Below are 17,373 nucleotides of genomic sequence, written 5' to 3' on the forward strand. Positions count from 1 at the left end.
TGGCTCGCCAGAGCAGCGATGTCACGCTGGCCATGTGACCCGGAAGTGTCTCCGGACAGCGCTGGCCCCCGGCCTCTTAAGTGAGATGGGCGCACAACCCTAGAGTCTGTCAAGACTGGCCCGTATGGGCAGGGGTACCTTTACCTTTAATATCATCACCCTGAAGGGAAGTACTGCAGCAGCAAGGCCCTGACCCGCAGCCCAGTTTGCTTATGCACCTTTCGAATTAGTGAGGCCCTGGAAAGCTGTGCCTTAGTGCACTAAGGCAGTCTGGAACCTTTCACCTGAGCTACTACAAGAGCTGAGATCACTGAGGGGAGGGGAAGTCTGGCAGAGTCAGTCTAGAAAGCAAGCCAAGAGGGCTAATGCGGCAGGCAACAGCCCAAGAGGAGGAAGGTCGAGAGAGCAATTCAATGGTCCTCTTCTTGTGAAAACACAAAATACTATGTACCCCAGCTGGTGGTTAGGTCTCTGCGTGAAGGAGGAAGGCTGCTGGTCTCTTGGCAACAAGGAGCAGCACTGGGACTGTGCCAGGGGAGCTTTCCAAGGAGTGAGCATGAGAGACTCATACCTCAGTACCTAAGGCAGCAGCACAGTACTGACTTGGGCTGATGGGAATTGTAGTCAAAAACACCCTGGAAGGCGCCAGGTTGGGAGTGACTGCCCAAGGTCTTTGGGACCTTTAAAGATGCTTTGATGTGGCCTATCATGTGGTTCCCCTCACACCCTCTGAGGCTTGGGCTGCCTTCACTAAGGACTGAGCCTTTAGGGCGGCAGGCCCTCTGGAACTCCCTGCCGATGAAGGTTCAGCAGGAATCATTCCTGCCTTCTTTCAGACATCTCCTAAAAACTGTTATTCAGACAAGGTCTTTGCAATGGTGACCTTTTTCTTTACCAGGCAGTATTGATGATTTGAGTGTAATTTTGTGTGCTGTAAACCACTTTGCTGTGGTGTTGCTGTTGTTGTTTTTAATATCCTCACATGGCTGGATTGTTATCTGCCCAGTGCTGCCCAGAAACATTTTGCTAAACACCCAAGCAATGCCCCCACTGCCTCCCTCACCCACAAGGGCGTCTCTGTCTGCGCTCTCCAGGTCACCAATGGGGATGAAGTCAAACTTCACAGAGGGGAGGTGCTGCGCTTCATCGCAGGCGACGACGGACGTCTCGTTCGAGAACGTGATCTCGTAGTCGTTCTTCACGGTCGTGTACTGCTTGTTAGCCGTCTTCAGGTGGCCCTTTGAGAAGTAATAGACCTGAGGCAGAGAAAAAAGAGTGAAGCAACCACACACACCCCGATTCAAGTGCTCCGCTGCTCCCCTCTCAACCCCAACTAAGGAAATTCCAAGGGGGTGGGAGATCAGGGTCGCGTCCAGAAACACAGAGGAACCTGCGCTTTCAGACAAGTCCACTTGCTGTCTCCTGAAAGGGGAACCTCAAATTTATATGGGCTAGCCCAAACCCTGTTGTCTTTATCAAAGGCCCTTCTCCAGGTGCCCCACCCAAGGGAGGGGTGGAGGGTGACCACACAGAACGGGCTCCAGTTGCAGAATACTCTCCTGGCCTTTGACAACTAGGCTGCCTCCCACGGTGATGCTCGTCTTTCAGTGGGGCAGGGAGGTCTTGTGGCCTTTTATGTTAGCAGAGGAGCCCCTTGTGCTTTTGAATTGTTCCCTGCTTTGAATGTTTCTCCTTTTAGTTTGTTGCATTTTAACTTGCCAAGCTGCTCTGAGGCTTTTTCTTTCGTATAACACCGCTGATAAATTAAATAACCATGATTACTACTACACGAGAGCTCTGCTCTTGTTTTCAGGCATGTGGACAGGGCAGCCACGCCTCCTAACCTGTGAGCTAACCCAGAGACCCTGCAGGGGAGGGGGGAGGTTTGGCTATGGGCAAATCAAGCTGTACTGCAACCCTTCACCCCTTAGGCAAGAGTAACTGAAAAACTCTCCCCCTTAGCCTTAAGAGATTCCAGTTATCAGGCCCACAGATCAGCCAGACCCACACAAGGTTTATTCCTCCAGGCAAGGATGAAGGCAGGCTGTGCACATTCTGCTTTAACACGTTTAAAATACATCCCCACCCCCGCTGATCCAGCCAAGGGCACAGTACCTTGTTCAACTCAATGAGGGGGAAAAACTTGTCCACTTGTTCATTGAAGGCCGTTGCTCTGATCTCACCCTGAAATAAGGAAGCAGGAAGGGCAATCAGCACAAAAAAGGGGATTCCACCCCCACCCCCAGACCACATGAAAATTGCTGGGGGGTCTTTGCAGACCCCTTAACGGTTCTTTCGCCTGTTGAAGCAATGTGCTGTGCTAGATGCTGTACGTGAAAGCAGCAGTATTTTTACTGCTTCTTTCACTGCTTACATATTGTATTACCATTCCACAGAATTCAAATTGCAATTCAATAAGATACAACAGGTAAGAAATAAAAGCAGCAATTAAATTACAATTAGCAGTCAATATGAATGTTATATATTTCAGGCGCCAGGCAAGAACATTCCTTTGTAATCAGGCCTTTGGCTTTTAATGATCTGGGGCTTTTTAGAGTGGGTAGGGTGATTCAATGTTTTCTTTAATGCATGATTTTTTTATTTTGTTAAGTTGCTTTGAGTTGCCTGTAGCAAAAAAGTGACTAACAGGATTTGTTGTTTTTTAAAAAAGTCTAGTGTGATGGATATGCAGTCTTCTATCTTCAACCATAAATCTGCAGGCATGCCACAAACCACCTGAATGTACCCCAGGGCCACAGCAGAAGTGGCACCGGTCTGTTCCCACCAGGCACCAGTGCTGATCTGTTACCACAGAAGATGGAAAAGGTGAAAAGGTGGCCTTCCCTTTCAGCAACAGGCGAGGAAACCTTTTGCACCTTCTCACAGTTCCACCATTATCCCAGAGAGGCAGGCTTGGGTAGCATGTAAATTTCACATGAATTTAAAATCAATCAATCTGTTAAAAGGGCAGATGATTTCTAGTTGCCAAATCAGCTGACAATCCTAATGATGCGAGGTATTTTGTATTTGCTTTATGAACGTAATCTTACTGTTGATTTTATGCTGTTCGCTGCCATGTTGTTTCCCCATCCTTAATGTCAGTGATGTAATATTTTTTGCAAATGAATAGATAAGTATAAAAATAATACCTATGAACATATTCCTCTCCCCACCTGGACTCCAAGAAGACTCTCTGGGTTGCATGCTTCCCTATAGTCCCCTGAAAATAAACTCCAGAAGAACAGGGCCTATGCCACGCATAGGGAATCTTTGCCCCCCCCCCCGGTGCTGCTGAACTACAACTCCCATCCTCCCCTGCCACTGACGATGCTTGCTGGGGCTGATGGGAACTGTAGTCCAGCAAAGGTCCCCCACACCTGGCCCATACAGAGCAGCAATGAGCCCCTTGTGCTGCCGCCCAGCTGAGAGCCCTCTTCCGGCTCCACGACAGTGTCGTTGTCTCACAAGCTCCCTGATACCTGCTTCTCGCTCCACAAATTAGCGGATGACATCACCCACATAGCAGCAGGAGCAGAGGCACCCAGAGTGTTGTGACAGGCCCTTCCCAAAGTGATAATTAAAAGCGGAGCTAGAGCACCACCAGCTAAGATGTTTATGCAGGAGGAGTATTAAAATTGTAATAAAAACCGTCAGTCAGGAACCTGACAGCACGGAGATAGAGAGGAAGCAAAAGGAACAGCTGACGAGGATGTGCCAGGAGTTCAGAGCCACACCTCCCCCCCAAAAAATGTTTCCACACACACAAACAAATAGGCAACAAGCCTCTGCGCAGCGAAGAGAGCTGTAATTTGATCAAAAGCTTGGAATTACAGAGCTTAAGTACAGGGCTTGGCTAATCAAGCTTCCCTCCTCGCAAACAAACTGGAGGCAGGAGTTTTCCTCCAGTTACATATTTATTTTCTAATTAAAAAGATGTTCTGTTTGGAGATGCTAATCATTTGCATACCATACCTCCCTGATTCCACAGGGCTGCGGGGGGGGGGGGGGAGAGAGAACCTGCAATCCACACTGCAGCAGCAGCAGCAGAGCCAGCTGTCCATTAAAGGGGTGCAGCAACAGAAACCAGCAGGCTGCTCTACTCTCTCTAAAAGTTCCTCCTTACTGACACAAGGTTTTCGGTGGACAGAGAACCTGTGGGGTAGAAGGCTAGAGAAGGTCTGGAGGAGACATGGTCCTACTCACTGAGTGACCTTGGGCCAGTCTCTATCTCTCAGGGAATAAGCAGCGTACATATTCCACTTCAAGACTGGGAATGGGGGGGGGGAGGGATGGTTGATTTGAACTTGGAGCGTTCAAGGAAAGGCGGGCTGTTGAATCCAGCGGCAGCAGCAGAGACGGGAGCATGTAGTAAGTTCAGAGCTTTTGGCTGATCTCTCTGTAGCTTTCTTCTGCAACAGCCTTTGCCAGCTGGGTGCCCTCGGGAGGGTTTGGACTACAACTCCCATCAACCCCAACCCAGCCTTCAATTCACTCCTCGCCACGAACACTTACACTTTCATCAACCAATTCGATGGAGAAAAGCTTCCCTTCCCCACGTGAGTTGCTCCATGCACGGACCTGGCCCTTCTGAGTCACCCGGGCGCAAATTGTCCACCTAGAACCACAGGGGAGAATTAGGAACCTTGCCAGCCCACTTGGACTAGCTCCTGCCAAAATCTCTTCAAGAGCCTTTATAGACGGACGGCCTTGAAATCCATTTTAATATTAGGGAAGAACCACACAGGAAGTGCTGCAGTCTCTTACTGTGTGTGTGTGTGTGTGTGTGTGTGTGTGGAGAGGGGGGAGAATGAAGCCCTCTAGGCCTGTCTGTCCAGCCCTCTGGACTCCCCCTCCCCTTCCCACTCCACCCCTTCCCTGCACCCCTCTCTCCTAGAGTGCTTTTGCCAGGGTAAGAGATGTGGTCCTACAGAAACCACTGGCACCGATCCCACTGGAATACAGTTCTCTGATCAAATCTGGTGTTCCACCCAATTCTGCCTCCAGCCATGCCCAGCACTGGCATGTGGGCTCTCCAGAAGGTTGCCCACCACAAGAGAATGAGGCTGAAAGGGCCTCCAACCCCGCCTTACGAGCCTCATGACAGCCAATGGCTGATCCAGGGACCGCCTCCCGCTCACCCAGCAGAGCACCCACAGGGCAGAGACAAAGGAACACGCCTGGCAGGCACTTCTGTAGGCAACAGCCTACTTCATCAGATGTGCATATGGAATAAGTGGCATTCAGCTCATAGCTCTCGTACATCTCGCAGCACAAAAGCCCCTTTGTTCTGCCGCAGTAGGAGTAAGACTCCCTATTCTTTGCCTTCCCCCACAATTTACACCAATGACTACAGCCAGTGACTTGCTGAATGAAGCACGGCAGCATTGGAAACCCGAAACGCAAAGGAACAAGGACGGTAAACAGGCACAATGGAAGCCTGCCATGCCCAAGCCACCTGCTAGGAACGCAGTCGGGAAGGACACTCTGTTTTCGCTGGGAAGAAAAACAAGGCAAAGACGCATGCACGTGCACTCAAGAGCACAGCTTGCATTGGATTCTGCAGACTTTGTGCCACAGGAGCAAAGCCCTTCCCCCCCCCAAAAAAAAGAGAGGCACCTGCAGGCTTCAAAATAAACTTCCTAAAAATTAATTTGTCACCCAACCGGGAGAGGTTAATCCCACAGTAGTTGGGGCTAAGCAATTAAGACCAGAGACACAAGTGTAGGGCAATGGGGCAGCAAGCCCTGACGTGAAGCTAACGCAGCTCTGAGTGCCCAGGGAGTTCAGGCCATGGTGGTGGCAGGCCCTCAAGCTGGAGAACTTACCTGGACTGGTACGGGTTCAGACTGGCAATGGGCACCACTTTGGTCTGGGAGCCCCCAGGGGTGCTCAGGAAGCTGGAGCCGCCTGCCTTCCCAGGCACCTTTGAAGGGGTGATGTATTTTGACGCTGACCCTAAAGACAAGAGATGTATCGGGCTAAACATTAGGAAGAACTTTCTGGCAGCAAAGGCTGTTCGATGGTGGAAAAGACTTCCTCAGAAGGTGGCAGACTCTCGTTTGCTGGAGTTTGTTTAAACAGAGCTTGGGTGGCCATAAATTGGGGGTTATTTAGCAGTGACTCCTGCAGTGCAGGGGGTTGGACTAGATGCCTCTCACTGTCCCTTCCGACTCTACAATCCTACGATTAGGGATTCAGCTCTGCGGCGCAGCAGCGACATCAAGATACCCTGGCACTTGAGCTCCTTCCATGTATTGACCAAAACCCAGGACAGACTGGTTCTGGCGCCACTCGGCCACTTCCCCCACCCCCCACCCCTTCAATATCTCAAGCAAAGGCAAGAGCTGGTACAAGCTATTACCACAACTTTTTGTTGTTGTTGTTTTGCATTTAGCTTTTATGGCCAAGAGCATCCTGCTCTGCCCAAAGGGAACAATCACCGCAACACTCAGCTGGCACCCTGTGACAGTTCACAGTCTAGTGCCTTGTACCCTTCTATAGCAATTCTGTGTGCAAACGCTGCCCCCCACCAGCCACACTGAGTATTGCAAGGAGGGGAAAGCCTCATTATGCAGTTTGCTAACATTCTCTGTTATCACTTGAACTGCACATTCCATGAAAAAGAGGACAAACTGCAGCACCAGTGGGGGGTGAGGGAGGGTGTTTACAATATTAAAATCAACACAGATCCTTTCAGCATCTTAAAGACTTAAAACATACTTATTCTGGCCTACGCTTTGCACCTCTAGTGAAATGGGCTGCCACCTACGAGGGATCGCACCTTAATGAATGTGCATTGTCTTTTCTGAGGTGGCAACAAGACACTTTTGCAGGGGTTTTTGTTGCAAGTGACTAGTCTGCCTCCGGAAGTTTTATAATGTTAGCAATATATACACAAGCTGTTCTGATATGTAAACTCCTTTTGCAAGACATGTATTTCCTTTTCTCTTATGCTGAATAATTTACGCTGCACCACAGTTTGTTTCGCTGTTGTGAAATAATGCCTTAATAAAAAGTAAAAAAAAAAAGGGGGGGGAGAGAAAAAGAATTAAGCTGCCTATCAAATGCCAGCACAAAGCTGTGTTTCCTCATTTAGATAACAATTACAGTGTGCACCTCAGATAATTTTCTGCAAGCTACGAAAATGACTGGCTCTATCATTATTAATGAAGCTCCGCTGTAACCTGACAGGGGCTAAAAATTATTTTTCTGTTTCAATTTCAGCGTCCGCCTCTCTTTTTCAATTTGCCTTTCAACTCTGTGTCACCATCCTCCCTGTTAGCACCACTCACCCCTTGGAAACAAAAAGGCAATTTTAATTATAAATGTTTGTTGCCAACGAGCCAGGAGCCAAACTCAAAGAGCTCAGAGTCAAGCGAAGCACCAAGAGAAACCTTTGGCAAATCAAGTCCAGTATGCTTTGATGTTACTTTCCCCCACCTGCTGGACTTTCTGGCTTTCCATTTAAAGTAGGGGGAAGGAACTATCTGTACCCCCCCCCCGATGCTGCTGGGCTACAATCCCCACCAACCCTGACCGCTGGCCATGCTGGGGATGATGGGAGCTGAGAGTCCAGCAACAGCTGGAGGGCCAGAGGTGCTCCCCCATCCCCATCTCAAGGCCAGCTCCGTGCAGAGGCCAGCAGAGCGAACGACCGTGACAGAGTACTTGCCTTGCATGCAGGTTCCATCCACCTAGGGTTGGGAAAGGCTCCCTGCCTGAAACCCCCAAGAGCATGGGCAGGCAAACTAAGGCCCAGGGGCTAAATCCGGCCCAATCGCCTTCTAAATCCGGCCCACGGACGGTCCAGGAATTAGCGTGTTTTTATATGAGTAGAATGTGTCATTTTATTTAAAATGCATCTCTGGGTTATTTGTGGGGCATAGGAATTCGTTCATCCCCCCCCCAAAAAAAATATATATATAGTCTGGCCCCCCACAAGGTCTGAGGGACAGTGGACCGGCCCCCTGCTGAAATAATTTGCTCAAGAGCTTCTGCCAACCAGTGCAGACAATACTGCGCTAGAGGGGCATTGTATAAGGCAGCTTCCTACATCCCTATGAAATGGGCGCCCACTGAGCAAAACCTCTTTGCCCTTTCGCTCAAAAGATCCTATAGCCGCATACAACAAAGTAGATCCACTGGAAGTAATGGGCCTATGTGAGCCACGTACATCAATTCCCATGGGTTTGCTCTGGGTATTTAAGAACGGTAGCAGCCCTGACTTAGCACAGGGCAGCCCAAATCTCTCCAGTTCTTGTGAGGCCAGAATGAGCTTAGCGCAGGGATGGCCCCTCCACCAGACACAGCTGGCTTCCAACTCCCAGCAGCCACCTTGGCCAATGGTCAGAGGTGCTGTCGGGAGCTGGAGCCTGGCAGTATCTGCAGTGCACCACATTGGCTACCCCTAACTGATTGGGAAGGGCCTTCAGCCATAAACCAACCAACCACCACCACTTCCCCCCCTTCAAATTGCAGCAAGTAACATTTTGACCAGTGGTTTTTAATGCAACCCTGACCTCACACAGACAAGAGAAGCCAAGCTGCATGGGAGCAGCAAGACACTACCTTCTCTTGCTGCTCATCAAACCTCCTTCTCTCTCTGCTTCACACATCCTGGACCATTTACCTGCTGCTGTGGCTGCTGCGGCTGTGCTCTCATTCGGATGTGCTGGCCTGCTAGGGGCTTGGTTGGTTGCCAGGCTCCCAGAGCTCTGCTGCTGCCCTGCTTGCAAAGTGCCTGGGAAGCAAAGGGGGGAAAGCCATTTCAGTGGCAAGAGCTGGCAAGGAAAGTCTAACATGCTCCCTTGCGGACTTCCGTGCAGCTGCTCAACCAGTCAAAGCAGTGTACAGAGCAGGGGGCTGTTGAGCTCCCAGCTCACGCTAGTCCCAGGCACCACGGAGGGCACCACATTGGCGAATGCTGATAAACTGTACAGTTTATCAGTTGCATTTTGGCTGCTCGTGTCCATTAATTTCAATGGGTCTACTCTGAGGAGTAGCACTGCCCAGAACCTTGTACATTCTTTGTAAACTGCTCAAAACTTTTACCTAAATTTAAGCCGCATACACTTCTTCAAATAAAATAAAATGCAGAGGATGGAGGAAACTCCTGGAACAATTTGTAAACTCAAGAACTTGAACTTCAGATTGCTTGTTTCTAACTTTCTCCCAACCCATATTCATTTTGTGCCATGTCTCATGAGGGCAGGGACTGTCTCTCTCTTCCCCCCCCCACCTCTTCAAGACTGTGAGCCTCGGGGGGGGGGGGGGTTAAGAGGGGGATAAAAAAAATATTTCAATAAACAATAATAACTCTAGCAGCTGTATAGTGAAGTCTCATTATAAAATCTCATTTTCATCTATGCTGCATTTAAAACAGGCACACACTAAGCTTTAAGGGCTGTGGATATCCAGGCTGTAGGGTTGTTTATTTCCACACTTCAGCAAATGGACAACAAAAACTGTTTTTGTACACCAGAATATTTTCCTTCTGGACCTGAATTTATGCTTTAGATTTACGCTCCAAAAATTTGTGAAGTTCAAATCATCTGCATTAAATCTGGCTGATTTGACTCAACTTATGAACCAACTAACTCCCGCGGCTCCTCTCTGTGAGGACAAGGAAATTTTGTGGTTCACCAGTGTGTTGCAAATAACTCATAGCGTTCTTAAATATGAGTTCTCCCTAGAACACTTGCCACCTTCTCTTGGGCTGATGGATTTAATCCTTCGTCTGAGATGTGCCCTGCCGAAAACTTAATTTTAGCGTCATCCGACTCTGTTCCAAAGGGCCGAACACATTCCGACGGTGGCGACCGCTCACCAAAGCGGAAGGAGTTATGAATGAGAGAAGTGATCCCGGAGTAACAGGGGACGTCAGCAGAGAAGAAATCGCTAATCCAGACACAAAGGCATTTCAAGCCAAAACACAAAATCCCTGTTTCTCATTAGGACGGGGAAAACACATCATTGAAAAGGGCATCGCAGCAGTTAAGATGCCAGAACAAGGCCCCTGCAGACCCATCGCTCAGGAAAGCTCCTTACCTTCAGTGTACGGCACTGGATTGCCTATCTTCCCCGCCACCATGTCAGCCGTCTGGAGGACTTTTAAATCCATCACAATAACCACCTTCCTGCAAAGAAAAAGCTGAAGTTTTACCCGCCTGGTGCCTGTTTTGCTTGTTAAGAGACTGTGAGCTGGGAAGGTAAACAGGAGCCAGGATCTTTTGCCACAGGGCAATAGCTGAGAGGCAGAGGTAACCCAAACTGGGGATTTAAGTGCTACAGCACCTACAATCCATGCTGCACTTTAATTTTAATTATTGAATTTATATACCACCCTACATATGTTAGAATAGGGGTGGGGAGGCTGCATGCAAGGGCCGCATTTCCTTCACAGCAATTTTCCAAGGGTCCCATGGCAGCAGTAAGCAGGACCAGAGGGAAAAGTAGACAGAGCAACACACGCCAGTTTTTACCTTTGTACAGTCAGCTAGTTTCTACACACAAACCCCTCTCGATCTTCCATTCAGGAAACCAAGGAGCATCACCAGGGTTTAAGGTTACTTTCCCAGGCCTGCTAAAATACTCAAGGTGCAAAGCTGGGTCAAGTTTTGCAGGCCAGGCAGAGAGGGCTGGAGAATCATGTTGGAGAGTCAGAAAGGGCTCAGGTCTGAGTTTACTCACCCCTGTATTAGTACAGTGGTACCTCAGGTTAAGTACAGTGGTGCCTCGCAAGACGAAAATAATCCGTTCCGCGATTCTCTTCGTCTAGCGGTTTTTTTGTCTTGCGAAGCAAGCCCATTGACGGCTTAGCGGATTAGCGGCTTTTAGCAGCTTATCAGTTTAGCGGATAAGCAGATAAGCGGCTTAGCTGCTTAGAAAAAGGGGGGGAGGAAAAAAAAGTCGGAAAAACTCGCAAGACATTTCGTCTTGCAAAGCAAGCCCATAGGGAAATTCGTTTTGCGAAGCGCCTCCAAAACGGAAAACCCTTTCGTCTAGCGGGTTTTTCGTCTTGCGAGGCGTTCGTCTTGCGGGGCACCACTGTACTTAATTCGTTCCACAGGTCCGTACTTAACCTGAAACTGTTCTTAACCTGAGGCATCACTTTAGCTAATGGGGCCTCCAGCTGCTGCCGCGCTACCGGAGCCCGATTTCTGTTCTCATCCTGAAGCAAAGTTCTTAACCTGTAGCACTATTTCTGGGTTAGCGGAGTTTGTAACCTGAAGCGTCTGTAACATGAAGCGTATGTAACCTGAGGTACCACTGTACTGGATTTAGAGTATTGGGGTGGGGGTGGGGGTTTACAGTCCAAGATTTGGAAATCTTGAGGAAGCAGAGAAAGGCGAACTGGAAATAATACATTCTGTCTGCCCATTGTTTTCTTGTTTTGAATGCATTTTAACTACCATTGGATCAGATGGTGGTTTCACATGTTATGGCTCATAAAAGAAACCACTTTTGTCACATATGATTTTGTGATTTATTTGCTCAACACTACCCAATAAGTGAGGGACGCAGGTGACGCTGCGGGCTAAACCACAGAGCCTAGGACTTGCCGATCAGAAGGTCGGCGGTTCAAATCCCCGCGACGGGGTGAACTCCCGTTGCTCAGTCCCTGCTCCTGCCAACCTAGCAGTTTGAAAGCACGTCAAAGTGCAAGTAGATAAATAGGTACTGCTCCGGCAGGAAGGTAAACGGCGTTTCCGTGCGCTGCTCTGGTTTCGCCAGAAGCGGCTTAGTCATGCTGGCCACATGACCCGAAAGCTGTACGCTGGCTCCCTCGGCCAGTAAAGCGAGATGAGCGCCACAACCCCAGAGTCGGCCACGACTGGACCTTTACCCAATAAGTGAAGCTCTGTGAGGGGTTTACAACGGAGATAAAAAAGCATTAAAAATTATCCAAAATCTGAAACAGAAAACACAAAATGTGTAAGAAATTGCTGCCTGCTTGCCTGCTCTCCACAAGGAGGGGACACAATGCTGTATCAGAGTCTTGAACCCTAGATCAGGCTCCCCAGAAGCCAGCGCTCACTCTAGATGTTTTGGACTACATCTCCTATCAGCACCAGCATTGTACAGCCATTATGATGCTGGGGCTGATGTGAGTTGTAGTCCGAATCTTCCGAGAGCTGGTCCTTTTTGTTCTTCTAGACTCTCAATGTGCCACAAAAGTGACTAATATGGCTATGTGTAGGTAAACAAGGCAATTCGAAAATCTAAGGAAAAATTGCTGTTGCAAACTTCCTTCCCAGGTTGCCGTGGCAGAACTGAGGGCTAAGATGAAACACCGCAAAACCATACCAAGAGGAATAAAACACCATGCCTGGACCTTAATGTCACACTAGAGGGGATTGGATTGTAAAGCAGAATCATAGGCCCTCACTTTTATCACAGATTGAGCAGTTACCTTCCATCCTTCAGGACGTTAATGATGAACCTGTTAATCTTGCAGATGGCATTCGCACTCAAGCCCTGGTCATTAACCAGGTCGTTCAGCTGTGTTGCCAGCATGAAAGCTGTAGAAGAAAAAGAAGAAAGGAGGGGGAAAGTATTTTATGAGGTGAAAGGAGGCACAGCATGATTGTGGCCTGGTTGTGATAGGACTTCAGGTTACTGCTCAGAGATCTAGGAACTGCTTGACTTAAATCAACACTCATCTCATCAACCATCACCCAAAGACAGACTCTGCTTTGATAGAGGTGCCTGAATAAAAGCTGGAGGACAGCCACACGCCAAGGAGGCCTGCAACTGCATCTTGCACTGATTATGATTCTACGAATATAGTTGAAATGCAAACCAACATTCCGTTTCCAAAAAGACAATTTGAGACGGAATAGCCTTTACATTAAGCCAAGAAACTGAAGCCATGTTAAGCCGCGTGACACAGCAGCTCTCAAACTCTTTAAAAAACCTAAGTTCATACAGTGTCCCACATAGGTAAATTTTTGGGAGGGGGTAATAGAAATGATTAACAAGACTATACAGAAAAATCTTGAATTTGCAGAGGAAAATATCCCTTTGAATTATATTCCCAATACATGCAATCTAACTAAGAGACAGTATGAATGGATTCTACATGCCCTTACTACAGCAAAAAGACTGGTTTTAATGAACCGGAAGAACATAAATGCGTCTCCCTTCAGCGAATGAATAAAAGATATGTATAAACTCACAATGCATGAGCAAATTACATATAAACCTAGACTTGCTATAGACAAAGTCAATATATGGAAATCAGTTGCACAGTGGTACCTCTGGTTACGTACTTAAATTCGTTCCGGAGGTCCGTTCTTAACCTGAAACTGTTCTTAACCTGAAACACCACTTTAGCTAATGGGGCCTCCTGCTGCCGCTGCGCCACCGGAGCATGATTTCTGTTCTCAACCTGAAGCAAAGTTCTTAACCCGAGGTACTAACCCAAGGTACCACTGTATAAACACTGCATTAGATAAAGTTCAGGATATGTATAATAACAATCCTTTAAGTTTTCTCCCCCCTTTTCTTTTTCCTTTTATGTTTTTAATAAAGAACATAAAAAGCTCTCAAACCCAAAGGCTCAAGAACATGCTGAGGCCCCTAGCACAAGAAGGCTTCCACCAAACCCTACCAAAGCAAGTTCCTATTTTTCTGGAGGGGAAAAAGGGCTGTGAATACACCATACATTTAAAAGCATGTTCCATCACCACTAAGGAATGCTGGGAAATGCAGTTTGTTAAGGGTGCTGAGAACTGTAGCTCTGAGAAGGGTAAACTACAGTCCCCAGGATTCTTTGGAAGGAAGTAAAACCAAAATCACCAATTCTTTAGTCTTTACCTAACCAGTGGCCAAGCAGCAAGGTGGAGAGAGAGTAAGTCAAACTTCACTAGAGCAGGAATTAGGAAAGTTACTGTAGGTAATTTCACCAGTGTAGGGTAAACTCTTAAGACCTTGTGATTGCACTCCACACCCTCTTGTAAATGCACATTGGCAGTGGGCCTCTAGTCACAACGGCATATGGTCTATTTAGCCTATAAGTACCATGTTTGGCTGATGGTGGCCCCCCAAGGTCTCAGGCAGAGGGTTCTCCTAGCCTGTCTAACTCAGGGTCCTTTTTTAAGAAGGGTGTGCCAAGGGCTGAGCCTGGGATCTTCTGGGTGGCTCTACAACTGAGCTATACCAACACCCCTCCAAATCGCCAGTGCTGATGTCCAGGAGCATCTTGCAGCAATGTCGCCCCAGCCAACTGTCTCTGTGCACGTGATGCTTACAGGAAAGGGTTTGCACGCCATCACTCATCAGCATCCGGTAACGCTGTGGGCCGGTTCCAGCGGAGATAGCTCGGATGGTCTGCACAGAAAAGCACAAGAGGCACGGTTAGGTCCAACAAGGAGAGTTGACTTAAGGCAAGAACAGTAATGTGAAGGACACATACAGTGTCCCTGTTACAGAAATTACCGGGGGGGGGGGGGGAGAGCACATCTTTAAAGTTAAATATTACAAATATTATGCCTGAATGTATGCTTTCAACTTGACAGCTCAGGGAAGTTACCTAGCTTTAAAAATAATATAAAATCATCTCATTTCCCAGTTTCCTCCATTCCAAAGCTATTTTCCCCTTGAAAAAGGACTCCAGCAAGTTCCCAGAGGTGACAATTGCTGGGCTCATTGTTAGCCAAAGGAAGCCAAATCTCATCACCTGACTCGCCTCAGGCTCCAGACATGCAAAGGAACTTCTATTGTACTTTTGGGTGGTGGGTACTTAAGACATACCGTATTTTTCACCCCATAGGACGCACTTTTCCCCCTCCAAAAATGAAGGGGAAATCTGTGCGTCCTATGGGGCAAATGCAGGCTTTAGCTGAAGCCTGGAGAGCGAGAGGGGTCGGTGCGCACCGACCCCTCTCGCTCTCCAGGCTTCGCGCATATCTCCGCAAACCGTGGGAGCCCGCGCCGGGCTCCCGCGGCTTGCAGAGAGTTGCCTGCATGCCGAAGGCTGGGCGCGCTGAGCTCAGCACGCCCAGACTTTGCGCAGCTCTCTGCAAGGTGCGGGAGCCCGGCACCGGGCTCCCACGGCTTGCGGAGAGTTGCCTGTTCTGGGGGCTGGGGTCGGGGGAAGCTCGGGCTTCCCCCACCCCAGCCCCGCACCTGGGGGGGAAATAATTTTCCCCCCTTTATTTCCCCCCCCAAAAAACTAGGTGAGCCTTATGGGATGGTGCATCCTATAGGGCGAAAAATACGGTATTTGTCTATGCTAATCTTATACCTGAGTCTTGCCCTGACATGTCTGCTTATGCTAATCTTGTACCAAGGACTTGTCTGGACATATTTGCCAAGGTTAACCCCTCCCCTTTTGTGACATGTTAGTGATGTAGCAATGATGCTGTACGAACTGTAGTCTGGGATATGGTGGGAAAGTTTTAAAAGTCTTTGTCACCCCATCCTTGGGGTTCAAATTTGCTCTTTGAACCTATTGCACAATAAACTTTGGTCTACAGCTCTTTGCTCCGGTTGGTGGCTGGACTCCTTCCTTTATTCCGCAGGGACCCACGGGCTCTGCCCGATGAGCTGGGTGACTGAGCAGCCTTACATCTAGATTTTTCCTTAACACCCCAACGCTTTGCCCCCTGGGTCAAGATGGTAAAGCTCCCCCCCCCCCCGAAGGCCAGTACCTGGCCTCCTGTACATTTATCTTGAAGCTTATTGGACAGGGAGCAGGGAATACTCACAATGAGCTGCAAGACAGGATTATTAACATTCTCTCCTTGCATCATGGCCTGAAAAAAGAAATAGACAGCTGACTCCTTTGAGCAAGAGGGTGAATGGCCTGATCTCAGGAAAAGGTTTCCTTGGACTAAATGAAGTTTTTCATTCTCCTGGAGCAAGGATCAGCACATTTACAGGTGGTTCCCCAGGGAGGCAATTCCAGCTTCCCCAGCCTGCAAAAGGAGCATATCTAGGAGACAGGGAGTGGGGAACCTGCAGCCCTCCAGTTTTTGGCACCCAAAGAGAGCCGACCTTTTATCTGCGATTTTAAGTTGTTTTAAACTGTTTTAAACATTGTGTTTTAATTATTGTAACCTGCCCAGGAAACTTATGGTGAAAGGCAGGTAATAAATTATAGTATTTTTCTGGACTACATATCACTCAAAGTAGACCCACTGAAATAATAATAATAATAAGAATAAGCAACTTTTATTTGTATCCCACCCTCCCCGGCCAAAACCAGGCTCAGGGTTAAAAGACTAAGCTATTCATCACACGTTAATGAAAAAAGGTTTACTTTGAGCAGGGCTAATGCTTGATACAACTCTACCCTGTGTCGCCTTGAGTCCCTGTTTTGGCGAAAAGGTGGGATATGAACAAATAAATAACAATAAGTCTCTCTCCCCTTGCAGTTCTTCCTCTGGAGCAGCTCTCCCATGAAGGCTGCCAGGGTTGGGGGGGGCAAGGCAGGTGGAAAGAGCCATTGCCAGATGGAAAGTCTCTCTCCCCTTGCAATTCATATTGATGCAAGTAAGTGTGTGGATACACAGGCATTCTTCAGTAGCCAGACTGTTCTGTACTTTAAAAAATGGTTTCTGATGTTTTTGTTGTGGCTGCAGACCACCCTGGCAGGGTAACATACAATAGGCACATGCACACATAAAGTGCCTACGATTTAGGGATTACAGTGGTATCTCGGGTTAAGATCTTAATTCGTTCCAGAGGTCCATTCTTAACCTGAAACTGTTCTTAACCCAAGGTACCACTTTAGCTAATGGGGCCTCCTGCTGCCGCGCGATTTCTGTTCTCATCCTGAAGCAAAGTTCTTAACCCGAGGCAATATTTCTGGGTTAGCAGAGTCTGTAACCTGAAGCGTATGTAACCCGAGGTACCACTGTATATGCAAGTATGTAAAATGGAAAACATACACGTATAAGCAAACTTATGTAACCAATTGTAAGTTATGCACGTTCTTGCATACACACACACACACGTGTACTTTCGTGTATTCCCGAACTGGATTTCTAACCACGTGCAAATACATGAATATTACTTGCAAAGTCTCCAGAAAAGCGCTAGGAGTCATTAATCCGGGGTTGGCGGCTCCCGCTCTCCTCAGCCTCACTAAAAAAGCCACGGCAGAGAAAGCGGGAGCGCGTGCGCGCGAGCATGTGCAGAGTGCGGCCCCCTCCCCGCCTCCCCTCTCACCGCGATGGCCCCCTCGCTGAGCCGCGCCGCCATCCCGGCCTCCTCTTCTTCCTCGCCGACGGCGCTTCTGAGGAGAGCGGGGCGGGGGCGGAGCCGGCCTCCTCGTCCCGCGCGCGCGAGGCAGCCGCCGCCTCCTTTCCCTCCGTCACGTGCTGCTGCCGCGGAGGCGCCATTGGCCGAGGGGAGCCTGGTGAGGGC

The 17,373-nt window shown here is 48.6% G+C and overlaps 1 protein-coding gene across 1 annotated transcript in view; it reads right to left on the reverse strand.

Moving 5' to 3' along the window:
• The window catches only part of RPA1 (replication protein A1), a 34,624-nt gene extending 17,317 nt beyond the window's left edge, over positions 1-17,307 (reverse strand). Inside the window, exons 1-10 of the mRNA XM_079955616.1 lie at positions 17,176-17,307; positions 15,711-15,758; positions 14,253-14,331; positions 12,413-12,521; positions 10,048-10,136; positions 8,630-8,740; positions 5,826-5,955; positions 4,513-4,615; positions 2,116-2,184; positions 1,064-1,256 (exon numbers count right to left, since the gene is read on the reverse strand). Of these exons, the coding sequence (XP_079811742.1) occupies positions 1,064-1,256; positions 2,116-2,184; positions 4,513-4,615; positions 5,826-5,955; positions 8,630-8,740; positions 10,048-10,136; positions 12,413-12,521; positions 14,253-14,331; positions 15,711-15,758; positions 17,176-17,208 (964 nt within the window). The 5' untranslated portion in view covers positions 17,209-17,307. The remainder of the gene's footprint in view (positions 1-1,063; positions 1,257-2,115; positions 2,185-4,512; positions 4,616-5,825; positions 5,956-8,629; positions 8,741-10,047; positions 10,137-12,412; positions 12,522-14,252; positions 14,332-15,710; positions 15,759-17,175) is intronic.
• Between the last annotated feature and the right edge of the window lie 66 nt (positions 17,308-17,373).

This window comes from Podarcis cretensis (genome assembly GCF_951804945.1).
Source record: "Podarcis cretensis genome assembly, chromosome: 15".
Lineage (NCBI taxonomy): Eukaryota > Metazoa > Chordata > Lepidosauria > Squamata > Lacertidae > Podarcis > Podarcis cretensis.